Source organism: Rhinoderma darwinii, chromosome 8, assembly GCF_050947455.1.
Source record: "Rhinoderma darwinii isolate aRhiDar2 chromosome 8, aRhiDar2.hap1, whole genome shotgun sequence".
NCBI lineage: Eukaryota > Metazoa > Chordata > Amphibia > Anura > Rhinodermatidae > Rhinoderma > Rhinoderma darwinii.
Window position 1 is genome coordinate 103,773,530 of NC_134694.1, and position 19,740 is coordinate 103,793,269.

At 44.3% G+C, this 19,740-nt stretch overlaps 1 protein-coding gene across 8 annotated transcripts in view; it reads right to left on the minus strand.

The window, feature by feature from the left end:
* The window catches only part of SIPA1L3 (signal induced proliferation associated 1 like 3), a 114,048-nt gene that overhangs the window by 4,910 nt on the left and 89,398 nt on the right, over positions 1-19,740 (minus strand). For 7 of the 8 annotated variants that reach the window (XM_075836068.1, XM_075836074.1, XM_075836073.1 and 4 more), the window contains 8 exons: positions 19,308-19,582; positions 14,555-14,800; positions 12,391-12,537; positions 11,951-12,048; positions 9,231-9,337; positions 8,781-9,148; positions 4,362-4,550; positions 1,966-2,131 (listed from right to left, as the gene is read on the minus strand). In XM_075836068.1, the coding sequence (XP_075692183.1) occupies positions 1,966-2,131; positions 4,362-4,550; positions 8,781-9,148; positions 9,231-9,337; positions 11,951-12,048; positions 12,391-12,537; positions 14,555-14,800; positions 19,308-19,582 (1,596 nt within the window). The remainder of the gene's footprint in view (positions 1-1,965; positions 2,132-4,361; positions 4,551-8,780; positions 9,149-9,230; positions 9,338-11,950; positions 12,049-12,390; positions 12,538-14,554; positions 14,801-19,307; positions 19,583-19,740) is intronic. The other variant, XM_075836075.1, reaches the window with a different exon arrangement.

A 19,740-nucleotide genomic window follows, 5' to 3' on the forward strand; every position in this document is an offset into this window, starting at 1 on the left:
GTCCACAGAATCCCCAACCTCCCGCATGTCCAGAACATATGGAGGATGTCTGCTTTTTCCTCCGGGCACCTAGGGCACTTGGCATCTGCTCTTAATCCCTATGTATCAGAAACAACTGCGATCTTCGTTGTGCTACATTAATGGACAAAGTACATGTTGCTGCCAATACCGCTTCCCAGTGGTCTGTCGGAATAGGACCCACATCCCTCTCCCATATAGCTTTCACTGGTGCCATAGGATCCCCCAGATGTTCCGCCAATAACCTGCGATAAACCAATGAAATTAATCCTTTTGACGTTACTGCTTTTGGAATATGTTCCAACACTCCCGCGGCATGTATTGTCATGTCTACACTGGCCGCTTGTGTCTGCACAGCGTGCCGAATCTGCAGGTACTGATAGAACATGCGGGAGTCCAGCTGAAACCAATAATACAATTTAAAGGAGTTAGTTTAGTGGTGTAAAGTAACTGGTGAATTATATTTGGGACAACCATCTCTTTTGCAGTAGTGATAAATGGAAGCCTGTGGAGAACCGAAAAAAAGTGGCAGCTGAGTCCCCTAAATACATAGTCATAATGGCCCCCTATAGGGTTTTGTAGAAACCGGTGGTTAAAAAAAAAAAAGGCACTAGTGAAAGATGTCACCACTTGTGCCCACCTGCCCGCTCCTACTCTACTGCCATCTATTACAGACATCTATTCTGTCACTGGAGAACAGTGGTAAAAGGCATGACAAGACATATGCCACAATGTAGACTATTTCCACATGCAACAATCGTTGACATTGTGGGAAACATCGTGTCCTTGCTTCCTTTCTAGTGTCCTATGTAGTAGTTTAAACTAAGATTTGGAATGTGCATAGGGACCAATTCGCTAACATACTGTACATCGACTTTCCAAATAGTCCCACTAATGCCCTACCTGTGCCATCAGGAGGATATAGAATACATTTATGACCCTTGTATGCGGTCAATAGAGGCTCTGCCTGTCTGACAATCACACCAGCCCTTTTGCTGTGCAATGCTCTTCACAGATACCCCTTTTAATATAAGAATTGGCTCCCGAGACCCCCTACAAACAACTAATTTCGCATTTTCCTGAAATGTAATATAACATGCAGACATGCAAATAAATGTCCGCCATATAATACATGGACGGACCTGGTTCACCAGTGCAGGAGCCTTTTCTTGTTAGCAGCTCTGCTTGGGCTTATTAAATCGGCTTTCACTCTGTGCCCTAAAGGAACACAAGGCCATGCATCGTTGAAATAAGACAACCCTTTATAGGGACTTCAAAATTGAACTTCTCTACCGTAGATGGCTATGTTCTCTATCTGTATATTACACACCACATACACAGATGAAGTAGCGGGTATCGATCTCAGCAGGGGGAATATGTGCTGCAGATAGGTCGTCATGTAATGTCCATAAGCCTTCAATGTCTAGCCATACCTAGTGCATATCCTACAGAGCTGGTTGGATAATATGGCCATGACTTTGTGTGCCTCATACACCTGTGTGATGTTGGGTTTCAAATCAGCCTTTGTACCTGACAGATCAGACGCGTCATGGGAGGTGCAAGGTGAATATTGTTAAAAATGAGAAATGTGACGGCTAAAGTATGTAAAACCCCAAACAGGACACGCAGAGGCAGCCGAGAGAGCGATGAAAGGTGGCGGAGGAGGACCAAGAGAGCAATGAAAGGTGGCGGAGGAGGACCAAGAGAGCGATGAAAGGTGGCGGAGGAGGACCACCATAGGGAACAAAAGAAATGACTGTTTGGTGGAGCGGATGTGAACAAAGGAACAAAAAAAAAAAAAAAAAAGGTTCCAAAAGACAAAAAGTAAAACTAGAAAAGTCGATGACAAAAGGATACAACACAAAGACTAGAACAGATAGCTGGCACTACAAACAGTACAGCAGACTGTGTCAGAACCAAGACCGTCAAAGACATCTGTCATCTCACCATGCAATCCTGCTCCTGCTCCGGCCCCAGATTGTCCATAATAATCAGCCTCTTCAGATCATCCTCAATAGTGGACTTGTAATTCTTGCGAGGTGATCGCAGGTCTCGCAGCGAGGCTCGTAACCTGGGCTGGCCAAACACGTTCTTTGTGTTCAGATCTACCTGTCTAAAGAAAAAAAAGAAGGAAGAGAAAGAGTTAAAATTCACCAACACATGCCCCGTCATATACGCAGACACTTCTAATACTATATAGATACAAGCCGCCTTGCTTTGCATACACACAACAGATGTTCATGTAATCCGCTCTCTCTATCATTTTTGTCTCTTACCGCTGACCTAAATACTTCAGACAATGGGGAGTACCCCGGGCTCCGAACGGTCTCATCACGTGACGCTACAAATGCTACAGACCAGTGATTGGCAATTCAACGTGACGTTACGCTTTTGTCATTCAGTGCAATAATGCAAACCAAGACCCTTTAATGTATTTCTATGAATGAGCTCCTTTGTTTTTTGTCAGCCTCTTTCTACCGTGGTGGACCACCAGCAGAAGCAGAATTATTTTTTTTTTATCCATGTGGATACTATCAGGAAGCATGGAAGAAATTGTTGATGGTTTCCCTTTGAGAATAGTGATCACGGGTTCTCCATGCAGTTCAGAACACTGGTGATAAGAGGGATATAATGCTGTTCTGTTTACATGGCTATTTTTACAGTCCAACTTCCATACATATCCAAAAAAAAATATATATATATATATATATATATATATATATATATATATATATATTTTTATTTTTTTATTTTGTATTTTTTAAATGGTTAGTATCACTTTTTGTTATCAGCGACATAACTTAATTTTTTTTTTTTTTATATTTTTTACAATTTTCTATTTCCTATTCTAGGCTTCGTTCACATCTGCATCAGGGTTCCGTCAGAGGAACCCATGAAAGGAAACCAAAACGGAACCCATAGCCTTCCGTTTGCGTTACCATTGATTTCAATGGCAATACTTCTGTCGCTAATGGTTTCCATTTATCTCCGTTCATGGGTTCCCCTGACGGAAAGGTCTGACTGAACCCATGAACGGAACCCCGGCGGTGACATAGAACATTTACTAGAAGTTGCAGCAGCGCGTCTTTGTCTCCGGCAGCTCACTCCCCTCTCCATAGACTTCCATGGGCAGAATGTAACCTAATCCCTCAGTGAGCTGATAATCTGTTTGGTCCCTCTAGACGGATTTTAGAATGATCAGTACAGGAGGGAGGAGAAGTGGCGGCAATTTTCTCTAACAAGATATATTACAACGTTTGTTATATTTGCTTTTACTACTGTCGAAACGACATGGACCATTTAAGGACATCATTTTATTTTTTACATACAATATGCTGGTATACTTCTGTATAGTAATATGCACAGGTACCCATTAGGGCATTTGACCAGTATGTCATAGAAGACAATTATATATGAGACAGCCCTGGGGACCTTCCGAGCGCGGCTACAAGCAGGACTGACAGGATTAACAGAGGGAGCTAAGTTTTTTCTGATCCTGGAAGACGTGGCTTTAGCAGATAGGGCTGCTCTGTACAGAGTAAACAAGCAGCCGCGGTCATATAATGCCTGCAATAGGCTGCTGACATGTAACTTCCTGTCAGCAGCAGGTGCATCACTGGAGCATCTGGGAGGCACATGGGGCCTGCTGACGAAGCGCGGGTGGCCATGATGTGAACCCTTATGAAAGGTTTAAGGTTGGCTGTAATGACTAGTACACATGTGCGTGCTTGTGGTGATTACTGGGGAAATGGGGCTGGGTCTGCCGTGGCTACTGAAGGAGTGCAGGGGGATTGCTGTGACTAGACAACTGGGAAAACGGACTGTACAGCGCGAAGGGGGACTGAGGTGGGGGGTGTTTTGCAAAAACTAAAAGGGACGTGTAAGGTAAGGCCGGGCTCACACATCACCGAGTACATGATGTTGCTGGCTCCTAGACCTGGCTAACATTTGCCGAGCCTGCTGAAGATCTATATTCTTAAGGTCCTCTTACATGGCCCGTCCATGGCCGTGTAAACGAGCGCCGATCAACGAGACAGCTCGTTGATCGGCGCTCGTTTGCTCCTTTAACAATGAGCTATGTATGGGGACGAGCGCGCGTTACTCCGATCGCTCGTCCCCATACATTTGTATCATGTCGGCCGATACGATCAGCAGATGAATGAGCGTTTGCTCGCTGATCGCTGCCCTGTTTACAGGGACTTAACAGAAAGGGACTTAACGGTATAGAAGTAGTAGGACGACACTTAACAGTGCTATGATCAAAGAACGGTTTATGGGAATGGAGGCAGATATGATTAATATTTTAGGACTGGCAGCCCCCAACAAAGCATATGTGCACTTACTTTTTGGGGTCTGCAAATGTGGTTGGCCTTTGTGGCACTTCCTCTGGCTTTTTCCAGCCAGCTGGTATTTTATTCCTCACGTTCTGACGAGAGAAAAAAGATTTGGGCACAGAGCTGGACAGCTGGAAGGAGCTTGACTGTGACATCTGCTGGTTCCTGGAAACGTCGGGGGTTTTATACGTGTTGGATCTGCTTGCGCAAAGAATAGATATATTCCATTATTAATTTTGTTGGAGTCGGATTTCACTATATACTGTGCTGTAATAATTGCAATTTTATTTCTATATATTGAACCGCCCTCTCCTGGAAAGAGTATGAGAAGCTTGACACACAGACATTACATGGTGTGTAATGAATCCCGTGCGAGTGATCTGATCTATTGCTTATGTAGCACAATTCTTCATGTGATGTCACTTGCCAAAATCTGCAACCAAAGATTAGGATCTGGTTCACATTCTGCAATGGTAGAACCGATTCATATGTGTAATAATGGTTCCATGTTACAGGGAGTCTGCCCATTACACCAGAAAGCTCCCTGCCTCCGGCGAGTATACACTCCCCTCTCCTAGTGATTGATGTCTCTCTACCAGCGCTACGTCATTACTCCTTCTCTCCAAGTCCCGCGCATCAGAGGGGAGTGTATACTCATAAGATGCAGGACACTTGCTGGTGTAACGGATACTAACCCAGAGGATTTAGTGTACTTTTTTACGGTTAGCAAAGGACACAAACATAAATATATTTCTAATGCTTTCTTCCTTCACTATTTAGCGGTATTAACGTTTTGTGATGCAAAATAGTGTTGAGACTCCCTTCAACCCTTTCGCTCCAAATCTTCAAGAAGGTGCATTCAACCTACGACAGACATACGGATTATCCATACTGCATGGAGGAATGTGAGCTCCCCCACACTGTACAATACAGGATCTGATCTCCTCCACACTGTACAATACAGGATCTGATCTCCCCCACACTGTACAATACAGGATCTGATCTCCTCCACACTGTACAATACAGGATCTGATCTCCCCCACACTGTACAATACAGGATCTGATCTCCCCCACACTGTACAATACAGGATCTGATCTCCTCCACACTGTACAATACAGGATCTGATCTCCTCCACACTGTACAATACAGGATCTGATCTCCCCCACACTGTACAATACAGGATCTGATCTCCCCCACACTGTACAATACAGGATCTCATCTCCCCCACACTGTACAATACAGGATCTGATCTCCCCCACACTGTACAATACAGGATCTCATCTCCCCCACACTGTACAATACAGGATCTCATCTCCCCCACACTGTACAATACAGGATCTCATCTCCCCCACACTGTACAATACAGGATCTCATCTCCACACTGTACAATACAGGATCTGATCTCCTCCACACTGTACAATACAGGATCTGATCTCCCCCACACTGTACAATACAGGATCTGATCTCCTCCACACTGTACAATACAGGATCTGATCTCCTCCACACCGTACAATACAGGATCTGATCTCCTCCCACACCGTACAATACAGGATCTGATCTCCTCCCACACCGTACAATACAGGATCTGATCTCCTCCCACACCGTACAATACAGGATCTGATCTCCTCCACACCGTACAATACGGGATCTGATCTCCTCCACACCGTACAATACGGGATCTGATCTCCTCCACACCGTACAATACGGGATCTGATCTCCTCCACACCGTACAATACGGGATCTGATCTCCCCCACACCGTACAATACGGGATCTGATCTCCCCCACACCGTACAATACGGGATCTGATCTCCCCCACACCGTACAATACGGGATCTGATCTCCTCCACACCGTACAATACGGGATCTGATCTCCTCCACACCGTACAATACGGGATCTGATCTCCTCCACACCGTCCAATACGGGATCTGATCTCCCCCACACCGTACAATACAGGATCTGATCTCCCCCACACCGTACAGTACAGGATCTGATCTCCTCCACACCGTACAGTACAGGATCTGATCTCCTCCACACCGTACAATACAGGATCTGATCTCCTCCACACCGTACAATACAGGATCTGATCTCCTCCACACCGTACAATACAGGATCTGATCTCCTCCACACCGTACAATACGGGATCTGATCTCCTCCACACCGTACAATACGGGATCTGATCTCCCCCACACCGTACAATACGGGATCTGATCTCCTCCACACCGTACAATACGGGATCTGATCTCCTCCACACCGTACAATACGGGATCTGATCTCCCCCACACTGTACAATACAGGATCTGATCTCCCCCACACTGTACAATACAGGATCTGATCTCCTCCACACCGTACAGTACAGGATCTGATCTCCTCCACACCGTACAGTACAGGATCTGATCTCCTCCACACCGTACAATACAGGATCTGATCTCCCCCACACCGTACAATACAGGATCTGATCTCCTCCACACCGTACAATACAGGATCTGATCTCCTCCACACCGTACAATACAGGATCTGATCTCCTCCACACCGTACAATACAGGATCTGATCTCCTCCACACCGTACAATACATGATCTGATCTCCTCCACACTGTACAATACATGATCTGATCTCCACACTGTACAATACAGGATCTGATCTATTCCACACTGTACAATACAGGATCTGATCTCCTCCACACTGTACAATACAGGATCTGATCTCCTCCACACTGTACAATACAGGATCTGATCTCCTCCACACTGTACAATACAGGATCTGATCTCCCCACACTGTACAATACAGGATCTGATCTCCTCCACGCTGTACAATACAGGATCTGATCTCCCCCACACCGTACAATACAGGATCTGATCTCCTCCACACTGTACAATACAGGATCTGATCTCCCCCACACCGTACAATACAGGATCTAATCTCTTCCACACTGTACAATACAGGATCTGATCTCCCCACACTGTACAATACAGGATCTAAACTCCTCCACACTGTACAATACAGGATCTGATCTCCCCACACTGTACAATACAGGATCTAAACTCCTCCACACTGTACAATACAGGATCTGATCTCCTCCACACCGTACAATACAGGATCTGATCTCCTCCACACCGTACAATACAGGATCTGATCTCCTCCACACCGTACAATACAGGGTCTGATCTCCTCCACACCGTACAATACAGGATCTGATCTCCTCCACACCGTACAATACAGGATCTGATCTCCTCCTCACCGTACAATACAGGATCTGATCTCCTCCTCACCGTACAATACAGGATCTGATCTCCTCCACACCGTACAATACAGGATCTGATCTCCTCCACACCGTACAATACAGGATCTGATCTCCTCCACACCGTACAATACAGGATCTGATCTCCTCCACACGGTACAATACAGGATCTGATCTATTCCACACTGTACAATACATGATCTGATCTATTCCACACTGTACAATACATGATCTGATCTCCTCCACACTGTACAATACAGGATCTGATCTCCCCACACTGTACAATACAGGATCTGATCTCCTCCACGCTGTACAATACAGGATCGGATCTCCTCCACACTGTACAATACAGGATCTGATCTCCTCCACACTGTACAATACAGGATCTGATCTCCCCCACACTGTACAATACAGGATCTGATCTCCTCCACACTGTACAATACAGGATCTGATCTCCCCCACACTGTACAATACAGGATCTGATCTCCTCCACACTGTACAATACAGGATCTGATCTCCCCCACACTGTACAATACAGGATCTGATCTCCTCCACCCTGTACAATACAGGATCTGATCTCCTCCACACTGTACAATACAGGATCTGATCTCCTCCACACTGTACAATACAGGATCTGATCTCCTCCACACTGTACAATACAGGATCTGATCTCCCCACACTGTACAATACAGGATCTGATCTCCCCCACACTGTACAATACAGGATCTGATCTCCCCCACACTGTACAATACAGGATCTGATCTCCTCCACACTGTACAATACATGATCTGATCTCCTCCACACTGTACAATACATGATCTGATCTCCTCCACACTGTACAATACAGGATCGGATCTCCCCCACACTGTATAATACAGGATCTGATCTCCCCCACACTGTACAATACAGGATCTGATCTCCCCCACACTGTACAATACAGGATCTGATCTCCCCCACACTGTACAATATTTACAAAATCGCATTAACAAATATCATGCAACCCAATCTGACACATGCCTATACAATGTTATCGTCCCCTGCGATGTACAATACAGTTTATTATGTGTTACTCAAGTGTTAATCTCAGTATCGACGGCGCAGGTAGTGAACACAGAGAAATTTTGCTACATATAAGTGTTAACAGGGGTGACATTCTAATGGACTATATAATCACAGTCCCTTCTTTACCTGGAGTCATTGAAGCCTTCTGTTGCAGCGTTACCAGGTGGGTACATTTTGGGTCTGTAGTTTTTTCCAGAGGACATCTGATCTTTCCTCTTGTCCCGAGAGCTGCTTTCATGCATGCCGGGGTAGGTGGAGCACGCCATGGGTTTCTGCACTTTCTCCCGACGAGGCGTAGGCCTGGCTGACTTAGATTGTGCAAAATTGGGCAGAGAGGTATCGATGCCACTGTCGTTCGACGTGCCCTTAGAAAGGGGCTCTAGGTCTATATCTGGCTGCTCTTGGGGATCAAACCAGCGCTCATCACTCTGGTTACTGGAGGCCGTACTGGACAATGTGTTACTGCTGGAGTGACTGGAATACTGGGCCTCTCCCTGTAAACACATCAATAGGGTCACTGACAATCTGCACGCATCGTCTAGCGGTATGAACAGCGATCATGTGCGGAGTACTTACCCTTGAATGACGGTGCGGAGAACTCTTGCCAGCCAGCTCCTGTCTGTTTGGTCTCTTATTCACACTGACTCCTACTCGGGGCTGCGTTGGGATGTGCCACAGAGGTTCTGCAAAGACAAATAATGTTGTCACATGCCCCTTGCAGTATGAACGTCACCGAATAATTAGGAGCGGAGTGTTAATTAAAGAGGATGGTGTTGGGGGCTGGGTGTTGGATCTTAGAGACTGTGATATCGTGACGTGATCAGCAGCCGGTTGTGAAGGAGTTGACACATGAACTAGTGTACTACTGTCCTTACAAAGCATGAATAGCTAATAAAAGCACAATGTCTGCATTGAAATAACATGCACAGGATTGTACCATATCTTCTAATTTACAGTGGCTTTTCTCATGCATCCACAGTAGGTTTTCATGCAAACCATTCATTAAAACTTCTGAAAAGAGGTCATCCAGGTTTATCATAAAAAACCAGATCATTTCCTAGACTGGCTACCTTACAGCCAGCCCTAAAAAGTGAAGAGTATGCGTTCTCTACAGGTTTTCTGCTTCTACAAGTAACAAGAATGTTTCCATTCTCTAGCAGCAAGCAGAGATCTTGAAAATGGTTAGGAATTCAAACAAACTGTATTAGAAAATTGCAGAACTCATACAGCGATTACGCCTTATTTGCATAAAACTGGAAAACTCTTGAAAGCAGTGTTTCCCAAAGTGTGGCTCTCCTGCTGTGCGAAACTACAACTCTCAGTATGCATGACAGGTGTTACGGTACTACTACAACAACAACAACGCAAGAGCCAAAAGGTTCAGGAACACTATAATGCAAGGATCACGCACACATTTTTCAAGCAGCTTTTGGCTCCGTTTTTTAAGCCAAAGCCAGAAGTGGATCCAAAGGAAGGACCGGTATAAAGACTGATGCATCTCATTTCTTTTGTATCCACTCCTTTGCTTGGCTAAAAAACCTGAGCCTAAAAAACTGCCACAAAAGCTGCATCAAAAGGGTGCGTGAGATCCCAGCCTAAAGCATCAAAATAGTAGTAGACAAACCCATACATACATACATACCTACCTACATAAGCCAAAGCAACAACTAGGTAAATGTCTAGTGTATGCACAGGACAAATGCAAACCATGCATTTTATCTCAACAGAACTTTAGAAAACGTGGGATCCTGCGGGAACCGACGTGGAGTATGCGGGGCAATGGGAATGTAAAATTCATGTCACAAATCCTAAATTTATGGCCAAATTTGCAACCATTTCAGTTGCATTCCGGAACCCTTAAAGTCGTTTAATCCAGATCTACCCCACCCATCATCCATACACACCACAGCCATCCTCATCTACATCTTCGACCATGAATGGCCACTCTAAAAAATGATCTTAAACCCCCCCCCCCCATCCATTCCTTACCTCAAAAATTGTACGCCCTTCACCATAAGCCAAACATGATGCTCCCTTTACGAGTCTAAAATGGCATGTGCTAACATGAAGCAGACAGACAGTCCACAGAGAACTCATCACATGATCCAGAGAAGACAACTCATGATCCACCATCAGTTATACACACATTTTCCTTTAAGGAATCCCTTTGTGCGTTACTGTAAACATACACCGAAAATGTTCCCGATTTTTTTTTTTTTGTGAAATTTCTGGAAAAGTTACTAGAGCGCTGCACAGCTTTTGTCAAAATTAGGACTTAGTACCCCTTATCAATAGTAAAGCAAAAATATTGCTAATGTAAATTTTCTGTATACAATTTTCATGTTCATTTAAGCCATTCCCAGTTTCCATCAGATTAAGAATTCAATGTGGTATTTGCAGTAATTAAGAATTAGGAACGAGCAAAACTACAATTACATATACAGAAGAGACCGGAACGACAACTGCTCTTCATAAATGTATCACTAGATGGCGCTGCAAATACAAAATTCTGCAATAATCTGGTAAAATGTCTCCTACATTGTAGTGCCCGGCGTAATAAGGCTAGCTTCACACTGCGTTTTTGTCCTCAGTTTGACGTATACACCCATACGTTAACCGTATGTGATGTATGATTAACAGTGGTATCCGTTACCTGAAGACTAATACGGGATCCATTTAACCAATATGTCGTGAAAAAGCTCACAATTTATCCATAAAACGGATGCCATTAAGGCCGATGGGTGATGGATGCCACTAAGCGGCACTCGTTTTAACATATCTGTCACCCGTAGGCTATATTAAAAGATATTGACGTATCCGTTAAATGGATGCCAGTGATATATATATATATTGGCATCGATCACCTATAGCTTAATATCGTATCCGTTTAATGTATACGTTCTTTTAGAGGGCACTACAGGATGGAATAGCGTTGTCTACTACGCTAATCCATAATTTATTTTTGTTGCAATATACTGATGTATACCGTCCAGATGGAGACCAAAAGGACACTCGTTTGGCCTCCGTCTGACTAATGGACCCATTTAACGTGGACGTCGGGAGCTTTTCCGATGTACACACTAAATGCAGGACAAAAACGCAGTGTGAACCCAGCCTAAAAAAGACCCCGGGACATGGGCAGGTGCTGGCATAACCAATTTTAAAAATCTCCTGTCATAAGATGGACCACAGAGACATCTTAGATGAACCTCACTTGTGGCCCTGGCCCATGACTTTTCCATCTCTGACCTTGTGCATAGGTATGGAGGGAACGCTCAACATGTCTGGTACCTCACCTGGTTTATGCCGATCTACAGTCATGTCCTGACTGGACAGTCCATCTGGCGTTCCATAGGATTCCCCTTGCAGAGCGGTGCGCTGAGGAGTGCCAAACCTATAAACACAAAGATTACATCACTGTCATTAATTCTGTAGGATTACCTGCAGCAGCCATATGTAAACCCACTGATCAGACGTCCTAATACCACAAGGACTAGTGAGAAATGACAAACTCATCTCTGCTACATCTGCAGTGCATTTACATAAATCCTTCAAAAACGGACTGTGGTCACTAAAAAAAGCAACTGCAGTTATAAGTATATACTGGTCCTACACTTCTAACCTGTATACCTGCAAAGCAATAAATCAGGCAGAGATCTCCACACATTAATTACGTGACAGATTAAGGTCACAGGCCAAACAAACAACACATTGTGTATACCGGCTCAGCTCTCACCTGTCCGGAGTGGGTTTATAGCGGCTGTATCCTGCAGCAGTCGACGTTGGTGTCGAGAAGCTCCCAGAGGGGTGTCTGTAAGGCTGCACTTTGTCGATGGCTGTTGGGGACGTGGCGACATACGGCGTCTCTGGGTAACTCACTGGCCTGTATGCATGAAATTACCTTGTATGAGAAATTGCAGAGACAGGTAAAAGTCTCGCGGGGCCCTACGGGCATCTCCTCCCTTGTCGCACCTGCCTCGGCTGACTACCAGGCACACGCTGTGCCAGTTTTTCAAGAGTAGGTCATCCTGTATAATTAATTCCCTGTATATTGTTATGTGACGAAAGAGGAAACTTTACATTGTGAGCGGTGCCTACAAAGAGGCCACCTGTGGAAGGTAAAGAGCGATCTAATGTTTACATGTTCCGAGGATCGGTGCCTTGTATTGGTAACGTGACCTCATGACCGGGTCATGTCGAACGGATTAAAGGCCAAGTCACACGTGGGAACAACGTGCGCACATGTAGCAGAGCTCTTACAATCTCTCAGCAGGGCCACTTTTACACAAGACGCACTGTATCAAACAATACTTCCATACAATACCACACAACACTGCCATTTAGTGCCCTAATCATACCGCCACACAGTTCGTAAATAATAATATCTCCATATAGTATCCGAATAGTAACATATAGTGTCCACATAACACTGACATATTTCCCAAACAATAAGGCCATTAAGTGTCCAAATAAATCTGCCATTCAGGGTATTAATATGCTTCCATTAATTGCCCAAAGTGAAGGGGTTAATAGTAAATTTCCTTTTGGTCTAGGACAATGAAGTGGTTAATGTTGAAGGTGGTTTAGGGCTGTAAAGGTTTGCATGCTCCACTCCGGGTTGCCCCTGAAGATCTAGTCTCTGGGGGTCCCTTAGGAAACAGGGGCCCCGGGCATTTGCCCAGTTTGCTACATCCTAAAACCGATCCGGACATTTGTCCAAAAAGTGGAGCATCAAGAATAATAGAAATTTGTTTTGCAAATTTAGTATTGACATGCTTTTGTGTCTTGGCTGTTAGCCAACGTGGCTAGCACCTAAAATAAAAAGTGAATGTGATCAGTAGAGACGGCTCATTTCCAGCTGATGGGGGGAGCAGGGAAACTTTCATTGGAGGATTTAGGTCTCTCCAGGCCATTCATATGGCATTTTCCTTTGCGTGCCGTATTCCATAGTTATCCTCTAGGGGGCACCATACATTGGCATAAAGAGTGCCTATAGCTCCAGAATACGTGCATGAGGCCGAAAGGTATTTATATTTATTTATTCTCTATACTAGGAGGTTTATGCCGCCTTTTCTCTTTAGCAATGGTACAATAAATACCCCCTAACAGATCTCTGCAGGGTAGGAAGATTTTTACATTAAGTGTATATGTAAATGACTTGAATAATCTAGGAGTCCGGTGTATTTTTAATTGCCATTAGCCAAACGGCACAATATTTTTTTGTGCCGCTTTGGCAGAGAGTAGGACAGACCTGTCCCTGTAATATGTTGCCCTTACCCGGAGCTGAAACATCCGCTTTAATGCAAGGGAATGAACGGTCAGCTGAACGCTCATTCGGCAGACCATTATTTCTTTAGACTCCCCCCATAAACATGCACGCCTGGTCAGACCCCATCTGGCAGCGGCTTAACCACAGCGGGAACAAAGGATCGGGAATGTTGAAAGCCGACATCATCGATCCTTCTAGCCCCTCAGCATCTGCCACCAGGGGAGAGTAGTGAGGACCCCAAACACAACATTGTTGGTGGGTTCAGTTTAGTTTTGTCCAATGTGTATGAGCACCCTAAATCTTAATCTCAAGCCTGGAGATGATATGAATACGATCACAAATTAAATTTTAAAAAAAATACACATTGAAGGCAAAATGGAACCTTAAGATGTATATTAGGGTCTTGCAGGGGAATAACGGTGCCCCGCTGCCCTTCCCTTTGTTTCGCTCATGCACATGAAGAGGAGCAGTCTTGATAACAGGAGAATATTAGAATTGCTGTAAATACAATTCCCTAATATACAAACCGAGGTTCACCATTTGCTCGCGAAAAGGTGAATCTATGTTTTAGATTGATCATGATCAGTGAACGCTGCAATGTCACGTTCAGCCACAGGGGGCTCTTACTCACCTTCTGTTGTTGTGTGGCGGTTGGGGCTCTCGTATAGGCACGGCCGGTCCCTGCTTGGGTGGCCGGTTTAGCGACTGTGCATAGCTTGGGGTAACCCATTTCTGGGAAGGACTGGCCCCCTGATGGGTGGCAGAACCACTCCACTGCCAGGCGATGTTGTTGCGGTACGGTGGCCGGGAACCTGATGTGGAATTCTCTGCGTCCTTGTGGTCCATAGAGCAGAGTTCATAGGACTCACACCATCCTCTATGTAGAAAACACAAAGAATGTTCAATGCGAAAAGGTCTTTACACATGTACAGGCAGAAAAAAAAGCACAACCCCCACGGCTGATGGAGAACGTTACAGGGACAGCTCTGCAGCGATCTCTGTGTTAGAACTTGTCCTGCGAGACTTTAAACGGGTGTGGTTTATTCAATAGGTCTGGAATCACTTCCTTCCCTGAAAAAAGTGGATCTTTCGGAGCAGTAAATACCATTTAAAGAGCTGACAATTTACCACCAACACTGAATATTAACAAGAGTTAGTAAACAAATCCTCTCTCAACAGATCAAGGGAACAACTGACAACCAGATAGGCATTGGGAGATGTAACGTAAATGTAATCTTCATGTTACATATCAAAATGTCAAATATTTGGGGTGTGGGGTGTGGATTGCAAAACTAAAAATGCATGTAAGCAAAATGTATAATTGCAGGCTGCTGCAGAACATCATCAGGTTACCAGAGACTTAAAAAATGCAGTAAAAGTATTCGTAACCTTTTATGTTTTTTTTTGCAAATATTTGTATTTTGGGCTTAAAATCATTTTTCGAATATATCTTTTTAAAAACCGTTGCATCGTTTTTGAGATGCCGCTTCTGTGCATCCACTTTGCATAGAAGCTGCATCTCCGTGCTCTAACCCAAATCCATCAGTCCAGCTGACAGACGGCTGGGCTCAGAGCGGACTGTGTGTGCATCCGACACAGAGGACCCCCCCTATTAATCATCAAATATAAGTTAATAAACTTTCACACATACAGGAGAGAACGGTTGGTGGGATCCCACGTCATAAAATAATTCTATATATTTTTTACATTTTATCAAAACCCTAGATACGAATAAATGTTGAATTAACCACAAGACTTGTTCCTATTAGATACGATATAAAATATATATTTTTATAACTAGAAATCGATTTCTTCCTTTTAACGTCGTCAGCGAGCGACAATTACAATATCCTAGCGATGTGCAATAAATCTAGGAATCGCTGGACCAAACAAGTCTGATTTTGATCTTTACAGACTTGGTCCCTACGAAATAGATCTCAGAAAATCATTCATTCTGGATTCTCTATTCTAAGCAGGAAAACTAGAGGACAGGACGGTTTCCTGTAATACGGCGATACAAATAAAGCGTGACCATTTCTACTGCACAAAACCTTTATTAAACAAAAAACGTGAAGGCAACGATCACGGTTAATCATGCGAACGAAAAACTTCTGAATGAAATGTTTATTTGTGCTTGTTCCTAATGTCAGGACAAGGTCCCTGCTGTTCTCTCCTCCCCTTCTGTATGTTTGATTTTAAGAAATGTAACTGTTTCTGCCAGGGTTTCCCATTTTTTTTTTAGGATATAAAATGGCGCACCTTCCATGTGCAAACATTATACCGGACCTGACGAAGGGACCGGTTCGGTCCTGAAATGCGTATTCTGCACGAATAAAGAAAGATTTTTTTTTTTTACACATTGCAATTGTACTTACTAGCCTGGCGCCGTTACCATGAGACCGCGTGAACTTTTTCTTCCGTTTCCACTTAAAAACAATAAATGAGGCACACGACATGTACGCCAAAATTCTGCAGCGTTTTGAATAGTAAACCCGTCCTATAGTGTCCACTATTTATGCAAAGTATTATGTGAAGTGGTTAATGGTGAAGTCCCTGGTGGTCCAGGGCAGTGAAGGTTTACAGGCTCCACTCCGCCTCAGATTGCTCATTGGGGGTCCGGTCTTAGGGGTTCTGGCATTTGTCCAAAAACAACAATGAAATATCGTTTTGCAAATGTAATACCAACAGGTCTTCGTGACTTTGCCATTAACCAACAAGGGACTAGAATAATAAAAAATAAAAAAAAGTGGATGTGATCATTCCCAGTTGATGGGGGGAGAAGGCAAAAAATTATTGGCTAATTCAGGTGTCTCCACGCCCTGTGCCTCCTCAGAGAACGCCGTGCTGGTTATTGTAGTGCATGTTCAAATGCAGAACTGGTCAAGTAGGTGAATTCAGATCAAGCGCTCGTGCACACGGTCCTTTTACGGATCTATAGGCCCACACTATACTTCCATACGTCTCCAATTACAAACAGAAGCACAACGTTGTTTTTCTTCACATTCCTACAGCATTGTCATTGTGCGTGCCGTATTCCCCCGCCTGGACGCATTATACTTGGTCGGCGGCACAGAGATTTTCGTATTACGGAGCCATAGTAGGGACATTGTGTGTTGTGGTACAGTCTCTATCGTTTTTGATTATTCTGTCAACTAGGAGGTTTACGCCGCCTTTCGTCTTTAGCAATTATGCAGACGAAGGCCACGCCAAAAAACGTGCGCCAGTGTTAGGATTTTGAAAGTATTTGGAAGACGCAGTGGATATGGAATTGTGATTTCATTTATGGTTAGCGCTTCAGCACCTTTTCTGCAGCCATGGCAGGTTATAGACCACAAATGAATGACTTTTCCTGTGCACTTTAATACCGTTATAATATCTGGGTAACTTTTTTTTTTACTCATCACCTTCCTGCTTTGGGTTCAGATATTCCATGATGTGTCAAACATATTTGCCGTTTTGCCCTCCATCCTGGTGATGTCGCCTTTTCATTGTAGACTCATTTTAAACTCATTTGTTCCTTTTGGGTGTCACCATAGAGTCTCTACCGTGTGAATAGAGGTCTAATGGTCTTTTTTGGTTATTCTCTTAACTAGGTGGTTTGTGCAAATTTTTCTCTTTAGCAAACAAGCAATAAAGACCTCATTACAGATAGAGTAGATTTTGACATGTGTATATGTAACTGCAGCATTGCTTGGTTATACAGTATAATGGGGGGGGGATGCACTACTTTTGCCTAGAGCATTTCAGTGCGGCAACTAACTTTATAGGTCTCCTGTATATTTGTTGGCCATTCACATTAAATAACGGTGAGCTGCACGTTTATTCACCACCAGTTATTTTTCCAAACTCCCCAATAAACATGCATGCTCGACCAATCATGCATGTTTATTTCAACCGGAGGAGGGCAATAACCGGCTGCCAGACACCTCTTGTAGCAGCTTCTCTCCTGCGTGGAAAAAGAGATTGGTCACGTTGAAATCCAACAAGTCCAATCCTTCTTATCCCCCTCCAAATCTGCCATCCTGTAAGGGTCCTACAACACAGGCCAATGATCTGGCAAACAAGAGCTCATATAAACGCTCATTCCCGATCATTGCCCTGTGTAAACAGGGCAACGATCAAACGCTCGTTCATCGGCTGATCTGTTCTTATATGCAGCATTAAAAATCATCGTTGTGTCAACAGGGAGACGCGCTGTCGACAGGATAGAAATGTATGGGGGAAGAGCGATGTAGTAATGAGTGCTCATCCCCATACATAAGAAATCATTGCTCTGCGTGAGAGGAGAAAACGAGCGCCAATCAACGAGCTGTCTCGTTGATTGGCGCTTGTTTGCAAGGCCCACGTCAGGCCATGTAATAGGACCCTTAGGCCTAATTCACACGGTAGGGTACGGTCCGTGATATACGGTCCGCATGTCGGCAGTATTTCTCGGACCGAACACAGTGCAGGGAGCCGGGCTCCTAGCATCATAGTTATGTACGATGCCAGGAGTCCCTGCCTCGCTGCGGTATAACGGTCCTGTACTGTAATCATGTTTTAAGCACGGGACAGTAGTTCCACAGGGAGGCAGGGACACCTAGCGTCATAGATAACTATGATGCTAGGAGCCCGGCTCCCTGCACTGTGTTCGGTCCGGGAAATGCGGCCGACATGCGGACCGTATATCACGGACCGAACACGCTCGTGTGCATTAGGCCTTAAGAGTTAGGCGGCCCTCATACACTTTGGATCGTCAGTCGTTCCCACCTAAATCGACACATTTATCAGTAATGTCTGATGTGTACATGTAGCTTAAGATTAGTCTAACTAGTTCCTGAATGCTATATTCCTTAGTTCAGCCATGATATATCAAGAGATCCTGGAATAATCTTGCTTTAGTGGGATATTACAAAGGCGCTGTCAGATCTCCTGACATTTGTTTTAGCAAATACTTGTATTCTACATAAAAGAAAAACTCAAGCATTTTTTTTAGATTCAGCATTTTGTTTTTCCTCTATTATTCCTCCTGGAAATGTATGAATAAATGAGTGTTCCGATTTCCCTGGTTAATGAGGGGTGTCCCGCCACGTTCTTACATTGCCCAATCAGAGCTGACAGTGTAAGAGGCTGTAGGAAACACCCTATTGACAAGAGAAAGGGTATTGCCAAGTTACCAATTTATTCATACATTTTCGGGAGGAATAACGAAGGAACGGATCATTGCAGAACTCCAAGAATAGGATCTCTTGCATTCTTAGTTCATGGGTATTCAATAAAATAAACATGCCAGGAGAGCTCTACTTTAGAAATGCATTCATCGGCATGAAGGGCACTGCTTTGGAGAGGAGGCAGACTTTAGGGTTAGCGTCCATTTAAATTTTCAACATACAGATTCGCCTTACCTTCTAGGGACGCCATCCTCATGTGGGGGTATGATCACCACCTTCACTGTGACTGATGTTCGGAGGAGGTCAATCATCTGGTCATGGGTGAGAGTAACCACGGCTACCTTGCATATCTCTACAAGTCGACTGCCCTGCCGCAAACCAGCCTGCCATGCAAATCCATAGTCTTCGACTTCTGCTACCGTACCATCATACTTTACATGGAAACCAAGCTGGCCCAGTCCGTTCCGGCGCAAAGTCATGTCCACCGTCTCACATCCTGTGGTCATAATCTGACAAGGAGATAAGAGGCGTTACTCTCCTACCCAAAATGATACACCAAAACCTGACCAGGTGCTTATACAATTGTATGACTTACGTATAGACCTAAGATGTTGGTGAGAAAATTGTCTGTCTACGGCCAGATTGCGTGAGCTATACAACCTTCGAT